This window comes from Trachemys scripta, chromosome 2 (genome assembly GCF_013100865.1).
Source record: "Trachemys scripta elegans isolate TJP31775 chromosome 2, CAS_Tse_1.0, whole genome shotgun sequence".
Taxonomy (NCBI): Eukaryota; Metazoa; Chordata; order Testudines; family Emydidae; genus Trachemys; species Trachemys scripta.
The window spans coordinates 1824528-1841096 of NC_048299.1; the positions used below are offsets into that span (position 1 = coordinate 1824528).

The 16569-nt window shown below is 47.3% G+C and overlaps 1 protein-coding gene across 11 annotated transcripts in view; it reads left to right on the forward strand.

The window, feature by feature from the left end:
• The window catches only part of MAP4 (microtubule associated protein 4), a 253220-nt gene extending 241119 nt beyond the window's left edge, over nt 1-12101 (forward strand). For 8 of the 11 annotated variants that reach the window (XM_034759705.1, XM_034759698.1, XM_034759703.1 and 5 more), the window contains 5 exons: nt 486-566; nt 4164-4245; nt 6924-7036; nt 9637-9811; nt 10083-12101. In XM_034759705.1, the coding sequence (XP_034615596.1) occupies nt 486-566; nt 4164-4245; nt 6924-7036; nt 9637-9811; nt 10083-10087 (456 nt within the window). In that variant the 3' untranslated portion in view covers nt 10088-12101. The remainder of the gene's footprint in view (nt 1-485; nt 567-4163; nt 4246-6923; nt 7037-9636; nt 9812-10082) is intronic. The other 3 variants (XM_034759702.1, XM_034759704.1, XM_034759707.1) reach the window with 1 other exon arrangement.
• The last annotated feature ends 4468 nt before the right edge of the window (nt 12102-16569 follow it).

Sequence of the window (16569 nt, forward strand, 5' to 3'; positions counted from 1 at the left end):
TCTAACTGTATCCCCAGAGCTCGGAACATAATGTTTAGATATAATCTGGATTGCTGGCACAGGTTCTTTCAGCCGTACTGCTAAAGAGCAGCTGTTATGCACCCAAAGGGGCTTTATTTTATAAACCACTCCTTTTCTGTTGATTGGTTTTTTGTACAGTACATTTCTGGCTGGGCCTCATGTACATTTTCCTCCTCTGTTATCAACAGACATGTTACAGAATAAAACCTTGGCTTGTGGGGAATGTTTTTCACTTTACACTAAAAATCCCATGTAATAAACCAAGAAACCTGTCCTCTTCTCTCGGTTTTACTATTCTTCTGTCCCCTCTAGGGGATGTTTCCAGTTCTAGGGAAGAGGTATCCTCTTTCAGCTCTTTGTTCTCCCAATCTCTCTCTTCCTGTCACCACTACATCTCTCCTCCTCAGTCCACTAGTTAAGCTGTTCACTTTAAGAACAGAGAATAAAGTGCTTATCATTTTCAGGTTCCAAATGCCCCAAAGCCAGCTTCAGGCAGCCGCTCCCAGCCGTCCAGCGCCCCCAGACCCAGCCCAGGCAGTACCAATGTGAGTAGAAGAGCCAGACTGGCACACCTGGCTTCTTATGATTGGATTTCCTTTTGTCCGTTTTGCATTCCCTCTGCTATTCCTGGGCACTGGACCAGATGTCCACTTCTGAGGCATTTTCTGTCCAGTCAGACAGCATGGGAGAGAGTTGTCTCATTGCATCTGCTCACAGAAACTCCCTGTTCTTAAAGTTTTTAACCATACAGCTGATGGGAATGATTGAAAAGTCCACGGTTCCAATGCTACTCTCTCCTCAATAATGGCTGTTGGGCATTTTGGGGGCAAGCAGAGTGGTTAGCAAAAGCTAGCTATTCAGGGTTAGTGTTGCCATTTAAAAAAAAAAAAAAAAAGGTCTACTGTGGTAGAAGTGACTGGGACTCGCTAGCCAGTTCATTCAGTTACCGTCTGGGGAAAAAATTGCGGGTGGGTGGGGAGGAACTTGCTCGCTCTGCCTCCTGTGTGCAGAGGTGGTGATTGACTGTCTGGAGACTGAGAAGTTGAGGTTGAAAGCTGTAGACTATTTTACAGCTTTCATTACGTTTAGTAGAAAGACCTCAAAGCATCTAGCGTTAGATTTTACCTGGAAATAGCGTTCGTTATATTTTTATAAATAAGGAGAAAAAATACAAAAGCAAAGCAGTAGAAATAAAATGCCTACAGTAAGTTTAAACCTAGTGAGGAGTAAGACATTAGGATAATCCATCATTTACGGCATTAGTTACAATGAACGACACCTACGACGTTTATAAATTGACATCCTGTTTCAACTTTACGATGTCAGTTTCGATTTTACGATGCTCTGTCCGACATTGTTCCTATGGGAATTTCGAGTTACAACGTTTTCGACTTACAATTGGTTCCTGAAGATCTCATTTTATCATAAAAGTCCGAGGACAACCTGTCTATTCATTTTATCCCTGTTGTCAAAGGGTCTGGGTGAGATCATTCGGAATTCTTCTAAGAGCATGTGGGTTCTTTGGTGCCTTGGGGCTACCACCCTGCTAATGGAAAGTGGACGGAGAGTGGGTTAGAGAGGTGAAAAACTAAAGGAAAGCAACAGTCACGCTTCCTACCCAGAGTGCCTAAAGTCACGCAACTAAATCAGCACTTCACTTTGGCCCCTGAGTCTGAGAACATGCCCTTTAGAGGGACAAGTTCAATAATTCAAGTTAGGCTTTGTCTACACTGACAACTGAACGACAACATTTTGTCGTTCAGAGGTGTTAAAAAACGCACACCTCCGTTCCCGAAAGACACAAGTTTTGTCAACGAAAAGTGCCGGTGTGAACGGTGCTTTGTTGGCAGGAGCGCGCTCCTGCTGACAACACTACTGCCGCTTGTTGGGGGTGGAAGTTTTTTGTCGGCAGGAGAGCTCTCTCCTGATGACAAACTGCAGCTACACAGCACACCTTTTAGCGGCACAGCTGTAGTGGCACAGCCGTGTTGCTAAAAGCTGCATAGTGTAGACAAAGCCTTAGTAAGAAGTGGGAGATTGAGACTCGTACAAAGAAACAGCTGTCCACAACCTAAAGATTTTGTGAGAAATCACAATGACTTCTTCAAGGTCCTTGTTCTTGTGTCCAGTTTTTACCATTCAGTTAGCCAAGCGACAGAATCTTAGTCCAGTTCTCACCAAACAAATGGTCATATCATAAAAGCCATCATCACTAATTGGCAACTTTACTGGCAGACTCTGTGATGACCAAAGACTGAATGGTGCATGGCCACTGAACTCTCTTATAACCCCCCGAGAGCTCATTGGCTCTCCAGGTCAGGACTGAGAGACATTGGCATGGGACAATATAGAGGGGGCTTATATTACGTCTGTCTGGACTGTACCTATTCTGTGAACAAACAGAGCATTGAATCCAGCACCTTATGCAAGCACTAAACGAAATCACACAATTGCTCCCTCCTCCCCCCAAAAAAGCCAAGTTATAAATACAAAGCTTCACATGTGCACACAGTGAATCCTGAAACTTCTCAGTAGGCTCTTAATGGGATTCATCATGGCAATTGCAATGGTTTATACGCTCCCAGACCTGAAGAAGAGCTCTGTGTAAGCTTGAAAGCTTCTCTCTCTTACCAACAGAAGTTGGTCCCAGAAAAGATATTACCTCATTCACTTTTCTCTCTCTAGTTTATAAAGAGGTGAACTCAATAATAAGGAAATACTTTCATTTTGTTTATATGGATAATCTGATACTGCGTATTCCAAGCAAAAGAGGAACTAGATAAGAAGATCTTCCCAAGTCTCCGCGCCCCCCTCCTCCCCGACTTAGTCCTATTAAAATAACTAGAAGTTATTAATTCCTTGTGGGGGAAATCTTGGTGATATAGCATCTTCCATGCAGCATTTTACAAATTAACCAGGCAAGAATAACTTCATTTGCCACTGAAATGCAGCTTCCTCTGGGATGGAATAGGTTAACTGTTTGGTGACACACAGCAATGCTACACAGCAGGTTAGGGGCAGAAGCGGAAGAATCACACATGCTACTGAAACTCCAGGAGGCACAGTATAGTTACTGAAGCTAGAATTCAGCCCAGGTATCAGGGCTAAAATCCCATTCTGGGGGAAAAGGCTGTGAAATCTTTAATGGCTTAAAGTAGCAACAGCCTTGGCTTTACATCTTTTCCAAAAGAGGACACTTCCACCAGCAGCCCTAAGCTAACTTCATGCTGGGACATTGACTCATTACTGACCCAGAAGAAGGCCATCTATTGAATCACTTACACTACTGCTGTTGCTGGTTTTCTGGAGGTTTCCCAGTCAGGTATTGATCAGGCCCAAATGTGCGTAGTTTGAGATTTGTCAAGAAAACAACCTTGTGATGATGTTGCTGCAGCAAATAAAACCCAGTAAATAAAATATATGTATTTCCATAGCTTATCTCCAAGAACCCCCAAATCCAGCCTGTTTTTATAATAGCAGTAAGACACAGTCTTAGGTCTGGCGATGCAGTCTATCCCCACACGTAGCAGCGCATGCCTGTCAACATGCCCTAAAGAAACAGACTTAATATCGGGTGGATCCACATCTTGGTGTGTTGGCTGAAGATGGTAGAGAAAAAGTTGGAGCCTATGGTATATGCTTGGCACCACAGCAGGATAGCCTTACTCCAAATGGACCAATACAGATAACTTCTTTCCTGGCACTTGGCTGAAGGCAACATGGGACAGGTTTAAAAGTCAAGGCTGGTGTTGGATAGAAACAGTTTGGGGAACTTGGTGGTGGAATTGGCTTCTTTGGTCAAATGTTAATACTCATATGCATATGCCATAAGAGAGACTCATTTCTGGTCACTGTCCATCTCTTCTGGTTTTATTCAGTACATGTTTTTACTTGCACATATTCACCCTTTGTTGGCTGGGACAGGGCTTTTGATAATACTAATGAATGTTTGCCTTTTTCTTAAGAATTCTTGAAACCTATATTAGTAATGCTATTTGACACCTACCAGATTAATGGGAAAAGTGTGGCAAGGGGAGATTAAGACCTCGTTAAATATAAACTGCCCTTTGCGGTGAGATGGTGGTTTCCAGTTTCATAAGACGTGTTTCTTTGTGCTGAGTTGTTCCTTCCTGTCTCTGTAGGTGCAGATCCAGACCAAGAAAGTTGACATTTCCAAAGTGTCCTCAAAGTGTGGCTCTAAAACGAATATAAAACACAAGCCAGGTAAAACGCACCCTCACGCTTCGCCATTTAGTGACTGTTGCGTGTCATTCGGGCAGAACTGTGATCCCAGTTGGAGCAAGTTAGGTGGCTGGATGGTATTCTGAAGGGAAGTTTCTAGTTTCTTATGGATGCAGCATGATCTCCTGGTCCTAAAACAGGATTGGGGACTTCAACAGCAGAGTCCAGGGAAGGGGTAGGGACGGTTTTATGGCCTGCAGCATGCAGGGGGTCAGACCAGATGATCATAATGGTCCCTTCTGACCTTAAAGTCTATGAGTCTATGAGACTGGGAATCAGGAGAGCTGATTCTATCTTGGCTGTGACAGTGACTTGCCTTGTTCTAAGCCTCGCTGAGACAGTGACTTGCCCCCAATAGCAAGTCATTGTTACAGCCAAGCTTAGGACAAGGCAAGTCACTTAATTCGTCTGCCTCCGTTTTGCCAACTCTAGAATGGTGAGATACCTGCCTTTCAAGGGGTTTGAGCTTAATGAGATCCTCAGAGGGAAGACATTAGAGAAGGGTGAAGTAACCTCTCTACAGTTCTCCGGAACAGATGCCGGAGACCTTTTGTACAGTAACAATCCATACTTTTTATGTAACACCTGTCCTCAAATGATCCTAAATCACTTTACAGAATGGATGTGCAAGAATCCTTTGTTCCCCACTGACAACACAGCAGAGGCACCAATTCCTCCAATATCTGAGATTTCCATTGGACACCTCACTGAGCAGACCCTCTCTTTAGCTGAAATGCTGACAGGATCACAGTCCGAGGTGTTATGGCTGCAGGCCAGTTGTCTAAACTTTGCTTCGTGTCAGATCAAGCTGACCCTTGAGTAAACCCAAAGAGTGTGGTCTAGGCCCTTGACTTGCTGGCTTTTTCAGTAGCAAGGGTCATTCACCTGGACAGAAGAGTCCCCTGGTAATGAAATATGCCTCTGTGGAGAAAACAGAGGTCACAGTCCAAACCTGAAAACAAACAGTCCAAGCTAGTCTTTGTTTCCAAAGAAGTCCCCAGACCCAGCCCGAAAGTCTCTTGGGTTGAAAGCAATTCAACATCATGGTTCAGTGCATCAAAAACTCTCTCCCACTTTGAGAACATAGTGTGACAAACTTTGCCTCTGTCTATTCAGTGCTTTGCAGTAACAAGCTGTACACAACACTACAATAACTGCTCTTGTCCAGGGCTGATTAAAACACAATAGTCCGGCAAGAATTATCTGTTATGTCACATTTTGAAGCAATTCTGTGTGGCCAAAATGATGGGATAAAATCCATTGGCCAGAAAGGATTCTGTTCACCCATGCAAAGCTCAGAAATTCTTTTAAAATGCTGAGGAGCTTATGTATTTAATGATGTCCCTGGAGGGCTGAAATTGCCGCCAGTGTTTGACTATATGAACAGCTCTCTAATAAAATTGGTAGAGGAAGCAGAACAATACACTGCACGTCTCCTGTTACTTGATGGGGGTTGCAGCCCTCCCACATTCATTGAGAACTTGCCACAAATCTCAAGTAGGTCTTTGGGCCTCTTTCCATCCCTCCAGCAGAGTGCAGCACTGTCAAACATAGGAACTGGCTTATTTTTCTCCTCCCCCACCCCAATGTTTGGGGAGGACAAAGTGAGGATTTGCTTCTTCTATGGGTCGTGCTGTTGGCTGCATTGCTGACACAGGGTTGCCTCCTGAGCTGTTCATGCAGTGTCACGGGAGTCTGTCTGGAATGAGGCAGGTCTTCCTGCCCTAGAAGACAGTGATTAGTGGATGCAGTTTTACAATTGCAGCTGATGGAGATGGAATGGAAAATAAGTGAACATAAGAACGGCCATACAGGGTCAGACCAAAGGTCCATCTAGCCCTGTATCCTGTCTACCGACAGCGGCCAGTGCCAGGTGCCCCGGAGGGAATGAACAGAACAGGTCATCATCAAGTGATCCATTCCCTGTCGCCCATTTCCAGCTTCTGGCAAACAGAGGCTAGGGACACCATCCTGCCCATCCTGGCCACTAGCCATTGATGGACCCATCCTCCATGAATTTATCTAGTTCTTTGTTGAACTAGCTAAACTAGTGGGGGAATGCAGTGAATGAAAGGGAGTTAGAAATCATACACCAAGATCAGGTTGTGGATCCCTTGCAAACATCCACGTAAATAATGAGATGAAGTTGCCAAAGGACATGGAGGGAGAGGTGTCTGCACATGGATGTGAGTGGGCAGTTAGAGGATGCCATCAGAAATAACCTCAACATTTAAACGTGGATTGACCGTACTCCTTTGGAGGAGAGAAGTTGGAAGCACCGCTGGCATTATGAAGGTGGTAATGTGCAGTTCTTCCTACATACTCGTCCTAACATGCAGCATTCTCTGCCCAGGGGTATCTCCAGGGTTGGACTCTGGAACTCATGCGTGCTTGTATTGTGGTTTTGTATGCAGAGGTTGAGTTCACCAACTTTCATCTTGACAATGATCAGATTTGAGCCCAGGCCTCAGTTGGTGAAAGGCTGACACACTTAATTCACTGATCCACTCTACCCCCTACGAAGTAATTGGCTTAACGCAGAACTCTGGGGGTGGGTTTGGAGCAGGAGGAGGAGGAGGGAGGTCCTGGGTCAGACTCTGCTCCAAGTGCTCCCCTGTTCTGAAACCAATAATGAATTCCATCCGCCTCTTTTGTTCTAGGGGGAGGAGATGTCAAAATCGAGAACCAGAAGCTGAACTTCAAGGAGAAGGCGCAGGCGAAAGTGGGCTCTCTGGACAATGTCGGACACGTGCCAGCAGGAGGCACAGTGAAGGTACCTTTCATTTCTGCTCTGTGAGAGGTTTTCTGGAGCTCAGTTCAGCTCCCTGTCTCATTGCTAATGCATCCGCCTGGCCCCTTCAGTCAGCCTGTGGCCATTTACTCATTCCCAGCATCACTTCCATAATCACTGTCATTAAATCCAGAAAACAAGGAAGGGCTAAATGGGAGAGAGCTCTGAACCATGTCCGTGTCCATTCTAGATGGGTCCCACTGCATGTCTCTAGAGCAGCGGTTCTCAAACTTCATTGCACCACGACCCCTTTCTGACAGCAAACATTACGACACGATCCCGCGTAGGGCTGAAGTTGTAGCCTGGGCTCAAGCCTTTGGGCTTCGGCTTCCGCTCCAGGCAGTGGGTCTCGGGCTTCAGCCCCGGGTCCTAATGAGTCTAACGCAAGCTCTGGCGACCCCAATAACACGGGTCACGATGCAGAGTGTGAGCGCCGTCTAGGTTGGGGCCCATTGTGCTAGGTTCTGCCTCGTAAACAGTCCCCGTTCCGGAGTCTGTGTAGGGGCTGGGAAAATAGCATGCATGGCAGGATTCACACACAAACAAGGATACAAATAGACCCCATTAAAATTGAGACACTGCCAACAATATTTATTTAGGGAAAAGTAGGAGTTTTCTTCCACTTTTGAATCCTTTACACTTAATTTTAGCTCCCAGACAATCCGACTTCAGCAGGCAAACGGCTTTCAGTCGGTATAACAGGAGCTGATCTATTAGGCTAGGGGCTGGAATCTAATCCCTGTCCGGTTTTATGCCAGGCTGTTCCAGCTATTTACGCTCTACAGTAATTATACTAGTGCAGTTTGCTGATTGCCAATGTTGTCCAGTGGTTTTGGGTTCCATAGAGAGTGTCTCTGTCATCTCCACATCCAGTTTGCATTGTGATTTCCCGGTCAGAGCTGGACATTCGCCTACGGGTGCGAGAAGCCAAGTAGTGTGCCTAGTACCTCTTTCCTCAACACCTGCCGGGAGTCAGCCTCATGGCTGTAGTAAAGCTGAGAGATGCTCCAGTACAGTTTACAGAGCTGTGGCTGAGGATAGTTGGAATTATTTCATGTCTCGGGAGTCAGACCTTGTTTTAAATAGTAAATCACAGATGCGCAGAACTGAGTCAGAGGGGTACTTTTCTGGTTGTAACTGCCCTTTAGTGGTCTGTCAAGGGGTTAGGTGCAAGACAGCTGGTCTTGCTCTGCTTGCGGAAGCATGGTGTAGAGGTGGGAACCTTGCAAGTTTCTGTGCGTTTTCCTTTAGAATTAGCTAGATACCAAAATTATGGTTGTGTTCATGTGGGTTTAAACCCCAGAAAGGGGGTCAGACGGGTGCACTGTCTGTCGAGGCTGCACGAGGCTGGTGGGGAATTGCCAACTATTGCTAGATTTGCGGCTCTGCTAGGCAGTGTAGGAAATGGCCATACCTGTAGCCAATAAGATCTCTCAGCCCCCACTCAGATTCTCTGAAAGAAAACAGCAAAATCCTTGTTCCAAATGCATCCCCTTGGCCGCTTGAGGAACCCATTTTGTAAAGGCTTTCTCCAAAGGAGCGTGGTGAGCAGGAGCAGGATGGTGGCCAAGGTAACATGGTGTGCGTTCATTGTTAGAGTCAGGACCATCCACTGCACCCGTCGATACAGAGAATGCACAACAGAGATGAGTTCTGTCTGCAATGCTCACTCTGCCCCTGTGAACCCAGCCTGCTTCCAGATGGTGTCTCGTCTCTTCTCAGCCCCCTCCTGTGCTGCTAGTCACATCTGCTGAGGGGCTTTCCAGATCATTCTGCATTCCCCTGAAGAAGCCACAGCTCTAATTTAGGAGTGTAAACTCATTTTCCCAACAGCAGTGTACTGGAAATCGGTGATTCCAAATAGGATCACCCGTGTTAAGGAGAACATGCCACAGAACGGAATCCTATCCCCTGTAGAGCTGCACCCAATGGCCAGAGACCAGCTTCAGCCAGTAGGGCAAGGATGTGGTCTTCTGTGCTAACTTGCCTTTGTGGCTGTGGGATCCACTGTGGATTATTAATCTGGCAAGCAAGCAAATAAGAAATAGAAACAGTCAAATCAAGGAGACTGGCTCACTGCAATATATTCAGATCACTTATTTTCACAAGTCCCTTCGCTTTTAACCCTACGGGGTAATGCTTGGTAGTCTGATGGTGTCACTTTGTTCTAGTCTTCTTGCTGCTAGCCTGGTACTACATGTGAATGTACTGCATAGTCCATGGAAGTGACTAGATGTTTAATAATATGAGTGCTCATTGAGTGACTGCTATGACTAGCTAGCTGAGATGTGGCGGGGGGCCAGGGAGGTTTTGGGAGACAGCCTGGGGTTGTGGGTTATTGAAGTGCGTCGCTGCCAGATGTCACTCTGATTGGAGAGCTGGTCCATACAGGTGGGTTTTCAGGAAACCAGGGAGTTGATTGTTGCACTTCTCTGCTCCATTTCTAACCACCCCCCATCTTGGTGTGAGCGGAGGGGGGTCTCCGTGGGACCCTGACTGGAGTTTCTTCATTTCACTCCATTTCATTCCCATCCTTCTACTGACACGTCATTCTCCTCCCCAACCCCATTGTTTCATTCTAGCCTGAGGGGAGCGAAGAGGGAGCGCTGCTGGCGCAGGCCCCTCAGAATGGAGATGTGACGGCGCCCCAGGCAGACAGTGAAATGCGGGAGAACGGAGTAGGGCCGACTGCGCCCGCTGTGGGTGGTGGTGACCAAAGGGAAATTCAGAGCTTCGGCACTCAGATACAAGAAACAAGTAAGTGCTTGCGCCTTCCTCTCTTCTCAGCTCTGCAGGGTGGGGCGGGGCGAGCACTGGCAGCAGGGGCGGAACAGCCTGTGGACGTTGATCTCACGGATTTAAGCTTAAAGTTACATTTTTCTATCAATATTTTGCCATATTTTTAATGAACAAAATTGCCTTTTATTTTCCAGGCATCTAATGATGACATTATGGTATCATCCTCCGCCCCCCTACTCCCTCTCCCCTCCCCCGCTCCCATCTCACCTACCCCCTTGTGTCGCTGCAGATTGAATCCCACAAACTGACGTTCCGTGAGAAGGCCAAGGCTCGCACGGACCACGGAGCGGACATCATCGTCTCCAAACCCCCCAACCTTTCCAGCAGCACTTCCCCCTGGTGTAGCACGTCCGTCAGCGAGCGCCTGGGCTCCATCACCTCCTCGTCACCGCTGCAACAGCCAGCTCCCCATGCAGACGACCTTTCTGCGGTGCTTTCTCTGCAAGGCTTGTGACTGTCCCCACTCGCCCCGCCTCCCGTGTGCTTCCCAGAGTAACTCAGCTTGGATCCCTTAACCCGGCACTTGGCTTTAAGTGGGAAGGGGACAGCGTTTTAGCAGGGCTAGCTTCCCTTTCAGTGGTGCTGCCTGTCAACGGGGCAACGTAGTTGTTCACCCAAACAGCCCAGGAATCAGGTTCATTTCCTAGTGACGCTGGCTCCGCCTGCCCCAGTGTGTCTCAGGCTCTGGTGATCCCGTGTTGGGTGGAAAGGGGATCCTTTCCTCGCCTCACCTCCAATCCTCTTGCTCTTAGGAGGGCACCAGCGTGAGTCTGAATGACGTGTTTCGTAGGGACAGGCAGCTGGAGATCTCTAGACTAAACATGTGCTTAAAGCCACTTCTCGTTCTGGGGAGGGTGCCAAGCCTCATTCTATGGCTGCGTTTGGGCGGAAGTGTTGGGGCTGCACTATGAGTGGCCAAAGCCAGGCCGGAGTTAATGGGGATAAGCTGTGATCTTTCTCTTTTTTAACTTTTCCTCCTGCTGCTTCAGTTTCGGCTGTTCCTATTTAATGATTATCGATATTATACACACACATTAGGCTGTTTTAACTGTTGACTTTAACCTTTTCTTTTTTTTTTTTTTTTTGTGACGAAGTGTTGATGATTTATTGTGCTATGACCATGCTAAGTTTCCTTTTCTCTCTTTCCTTCTTTTCCTAACCCTAGGAATAAAGACATTAACCGCTGCTGCAGTGCTGGCTTCTTATCGACATATCCAGCAATTGTAACTGTTGTTTTTCTTTGTGTTGTTTTATTTTAAATATTTTAAAATGATGGAGCAAATTCATGGGATTAAGCCATGTCTGAAAGGAAAGGCATAAGAATGTGCTTTAAAAAAAAAAAAATCTCTTGCTGTAACAGTTCAACTAAGCCTTGTATTGACTGCAACAAGCGATGCTAAGGGGATGCTTAGAGAACCTCCTATCGGGGTAAATAACCAAGCCCGAGAGGATGCCCTGGCACCTTTGTAGTTGCTTCTATTGGATTAACAAAGGGCGCAAAGTATATTTATTAACTCGAATAGCCACAAACCGTTTGTTGTTTCTTTTTCTTTGCCATGGTATCAGGCCAGGGTTAGGGTATCAGGCCAGGGAGCGGCTTCAAACAGTATGTTGCAGGTTAATGCAGGGTGTGTGTTCTGATGCAAGGGATCCAGTGTGATGTGTATTATTTTTAACAAAGGTTAAATGTAGGGGTAAAGAGATTACCTGGCTAGATGCAATCTGGTGGGAGGCTAGGATGGGGAAGAAATGAAAGGCTGCCTCCCATTCAGGGAGCCAGAGAGGGAGAGCTGAATGTCCGTGAAGGGTTGGGAGGGGCAGAGTAGGCAGGCTTACAATACGAAGGCGTTATAGCCCTGGCTCATCAAGAGATCACACACCATTGTGGTTTGAGCTCCTTGTTTTATGTTGCGAACAACACTAAAGAAACAAAATGTATATAAAAAACTGGTGGTCTTGAGTCATCCAACTAACTTAAAGCAAAAAGCAGAATAACAAAATACAGGGATCAAAGCTAACTGAAGACAGACTTCTGCTAAGGGGGCTGGCCTATTTGAAGTAGGGGGGTGGAGAGGAGCCCACATCTTCCCCTGCTTGTGGGAATATTTCTCTTTGGGAAGCTGACAATGACACGGAAACCCGGAATCTGTATTTACACACAAAGATTCTTATTGCACTTGTATTTTTTATATTAAAGTTTGCATGATTTCTAATAAAATGGCATTAAAATGTAATAGTTTGCATCCAAGTGGTTTGCTAGTCTTGTAAGTGCTTTTTCCTCTAAATACAAAATTGAATAAACAATGCAGATTTGCACCTGAAAGGGGCTGTTATATATACCCTGTTCTCTCCATAAAACTCCCTCTGTTCCCCTCTTCCCCATCACCACCACCTTTCCTCTCCAATTCATGCTACACGCACTCTACCCTAAGACCAGGGAGAAGTTGCTGGGCTCGTCAAATTCTCCTGCCCTCTGTGCTTGAAAGTTCCACATAGTTGTTTACATCTCTCAATGCTTGTTTTGAGAGCCCATCCCGAGGCGGTTAATATTCTCGTAACCCTCTTTGTTCTTTCCTCCGTTTACCTTGCTCTGGAGAGATGGTCGCTGGAGATGTAGGGCTGCAGCTGCACAACCAGAGGTAGCCGGGGCAGCACCATATCCAGGAAGCCAGGAATAGCCAACCCATTCATTGAAAGACTGCCCCCAGTGGGGTGGATTAAGAGGTGGCCCCATAGCCAGTTGCTCTTGCTGTCCTGCTACAACAGTAAGGGAGGAGAACCAGCGTTTTCCCCAGGGTAAGATGGCAGAATTGTGTTGTGATGCCCTGAAGCACTGTGACAGCCGCTCTGGCTCTGCCGGCTGGCTCAGATCTTTCTTGATGTTCATAGAGACCCATTCACCTGCATGTACCCCTCCCGGTATATATCACTGCCCCTGCTCTGATGCTTCCTACGCTGTGTTACTCAATTCTAAACACCAGCGAGATCTCTTTCAATCTGTGAATTGGGATTGAGCGGGAAGGGGGTATTTGAGCAAGAGAAATGGTTTCAAGAGGGAAGGTTAATCCCCTTAACAGGAAAAGGCACAGACTTTGTTTCCCAAAGCAATAATGGAAGTTTGCTGTGAAATAGGAGACCTGACAGGGCTGCACTGGCTGGCGCATTTCTGCAGTAGGGTAGGTGTACATCACCCAATGACAATCTCTCAGTCCCGTGTCTGCAGGTATGTGGAGCCCCAGCTAAATTCCTGTTTAACACCAGATGCTGGGATTGGTGGTAATCTGAAGGCAGGCTTGGGGCTCCCTTCCAGACCCAGGAGTTGAGAAATGCACAGTAATGAGTGAGGTTCCTGTGGGGGAGCAGCTGATAACAGACTCCAGTCACTGCTGTAAAATCCAGCCACGCGCTCCAGATACGTATGGCCAACGCTCCTTTGTTTTCTTCTGAATGACTCGGAGTGAGGCGGAAGCTGAAATATCACGTTCTTTTCACTTCATGCTGCTAGAGACCGCAGGGAAGAGTAAAGCCATTGGGGCAGGATGTTTCTGAGGGTCCTTTTTACCGATTTCACTGGGCAGCGAGTGTTTAGTTCGGGGGCCATGATAGGCAGGCAGATAGCAACATTGCACTTTATGTTCTGAGATTACAAAAAAAGAAAAAGAAAAAAACCTGTTTTGCCAAGAGTTAAGTTTTGCCTCCTCCCCATCCCTCTTGATTGCTTTTCTCTGATGAATTGGTCGGTCAATAAGCTTACACAGCATCTTAAGGTGGCAGCAGAGTGAAGGCCTATCTCTAAATGTGCCCAAACCGTCCCAAACTCTCACAGGTTTCAGCTGAGCGCTAAGAGCTCTCTGTGCTTCCGTGCCACTTCTCTCTAACACTTGTGCCTGTGTTTAAGGCCTGGTCTATACTACCCGCCTGAATCGGCGGATAGAAATCGACCTCTCGGGGATCGATTTATCGCGTCCCGTCGGGACGCGACAATCGATCCCCGAATCGGCGCTCTAACTCCACCAGCGGAGGTGGTAGTAAGCGCCGCCGACAAAAAGCGGCAGAAGTCGATTTTGCCGCCGTCCTCACAACGGGGTAAGTCGGCTGTAATACGTCGAATTCAGCTACGCTATTCACGTAGCTGAATTTGCGTATCTTAAATCGACTCCCCGCTGTAGTGTAGATGTACCCTAGGTGACTTAAACTAGATCCAGATATACCAGTTTGGTTTTGTTAGGACAGCTTCCGTTTTACTAAGAATTCTGTGTTTTATTTTAAAGAAATAGCTGTACATATTGCTCACCTGGGAGTAGTTCTGTGTGTGTGGTTGAAATGGCTCTGGTTTCCTAGATGGAGGGCAGGGAGCAAGCGCTGAGTTATGTTGAGACCTGAAAATGAAAGCTGCGGGAAGCGTTACTGGCTATTCTGCAGCAGGTTGGAAAATCTCTGCGAGAAGCTGAAAATCCCGTTAGTCCTGGTTTGTCTTTAAATATTTGGGACATTGCCCCGCAAATTGAAAACTCCTGAGCTGTTGCCCCTCACGGCTCAATGCTGCTTCCATTGCAGTCAGCCACTGACTCCAGTGGGAGCAGGATTGGCCCCCGTGCAGGGAAAGGCTTCTGAGCCATGTTGACTTGCGCTGTTTGAAGGAGCCAGAGGTTCTCTCTTCAGCTGCATCTTCTCCAGATGACGCATGTAAAACGGAAGGCTTCTCGTGAGCCGGGCTCCTCTTCCCAAACATTAGGGATGCCAGTTGGGTGGGGTTCAACTGGCAGGAGGTAGCGTAACGCCAGGGATCTGTGTGTATTCTTGTTAGGGTTGATCCTAGGACTACGTAGTAAATAAATTCCAATTTGAAAAGGGGCGAGTTGAGTCAGAATTAAATGCGGCTTGAATGTAAATGTTCCTGGCCTGAGATGTCCTTGTAGACCCAGGGAATTCCCCTGGTTTCTCAGGTATCTGCAAGAAGCTGGCATGGCTTGGCACAGCCAGGGGACAGGTGGGGTGGGGTTAGCGTTCTTTTCCCTGGTGGCAGTTGGATTGGGTTTCATAAGCACATCTGACAGGAAACTTTAGGCTACAATGGACTTGACTCCCGATGGATGGGGCATAAAAGCAACCGGCTGCTGTGGTCTCAGCGCTGAGCAGCCCCGTGGCAGAGTGTGATGGGCTGGAAATGGAGATGCGCCCTGCTAACAAGAGCCACGGCCAGGCTAGATGGGAATGTGTCCCCTAGGGCCATGACAACTCTCACCTTGGGGGAAAAAGGAATCTTTTTCTGGGCTTATGGGTAATGCTGGGATTGGCTTGGAGACGTCTGTAATGGCTGATGTGGTGAAAGGCACCGGTGAGGTTAATAGGCTCTTTGGAAAGTGACTCCTGCAGGAGCTTGGAGGTTCCTTTTCTGTGCTGACTCTTGGCTCCACCTTCCATACTTGAGTTCTCTAACGCACCAGCCTGTCGCATTGGGGTGCAGTCAGGGCATCGGTGGGAATGGCTGGCTTCTCAGTGCCTGGGGGCTGTTTAGTTGACAGTGGAGCCTTGCATCCCGTTGCTTATCAGTAACATACACCGTTCAGTGGGGCTTTAATACTGTAAAACAAAGGACATTCAAATAAACAAGTGGATGGACTCGAGGCTGCACGGTCTGGCTGCCTTGGCCTTTGTTGTTACGGGGCTGCGTGTGTTCTGCTGTGCAGCACCTGGCCCCAGAGGCTGGGCGACAGCCTGAATGTGCCTCCCGTTGTCATTCTTGGTCCCGTACTGCTAACTGAATGTAGTTCTCTATGCTGATCCTTGCTGTCATCCCCTGTACACAGCATAGTGCGTCAGTGTGAATGAGGCTCTAGACTAGAACCATTGTGTGTTTGGTGCCCTCTGACATGATTGAACCACGGCTACTCAGTGTCTTCCAGATCCTCGAACTGCCAGGATGTCCCATGTTCTACCACAGGTGACAGAAGGAAAGAAAAGGCCAAGACCTCTTTAGTCTCAGGCCATTTCCTTTTTAGTGCTTTCGCTGGAGCACCATGCAAAGGCTCAGTGGAGGAGTAACCGGTTAGTTGGCTGGAGAACGTGTCGTCTTTTTGGGGTGGCAGATATGCCATTCTGCCCAAGTCTATGCAGTGTTGTTGTAGCTATGTTGGTCCCAGGATATTAGAGAGACAAGGTGGGTGAAGTCACATTTTTTTAATGGGCTGACTTCAGAGCACAAAAGCTTGTCTCACCAACAGAAGTTGGTCCAATAAAAGATATGACTCCCCCCACAGACATTGTCACTCCGCCCAGGGGCAGTTTCAGAGTGTGTGTGTGTGTGGGGGAAATTCACAGGAAGATTCTTCGCTTCCCAGAAGAGTGTGACAAGCTGTAGAAGCCAAGATAAATGTAGAACTATGGAAGAAAGCTGTGGAAAGCATCCTCCACCTTTTGTTGCCCTTTGCCACTGACGATCTAGCTACAATATATATTTTCCTTCTCACAAAAATCTCTCTCACACTGGATGCCATCCTGTATTAAGATCAGTCAAGACTCCTTTATTCCAGCCCTCTGCTGACTTCCCTTTCTGGCACTCGGTATTTCCTGAAGGCTCAGTAATCCCTTAACATAGGTACATGGTGGAAAAGGCATAGAAGGAAAGTGGGAGGGGGTGGACTGAGAGGCAGGTATGCTCTGAGCACAGGGCTAGGAGCACGGAACACTGGAGTTCTAATCCTGGCTTCGATACT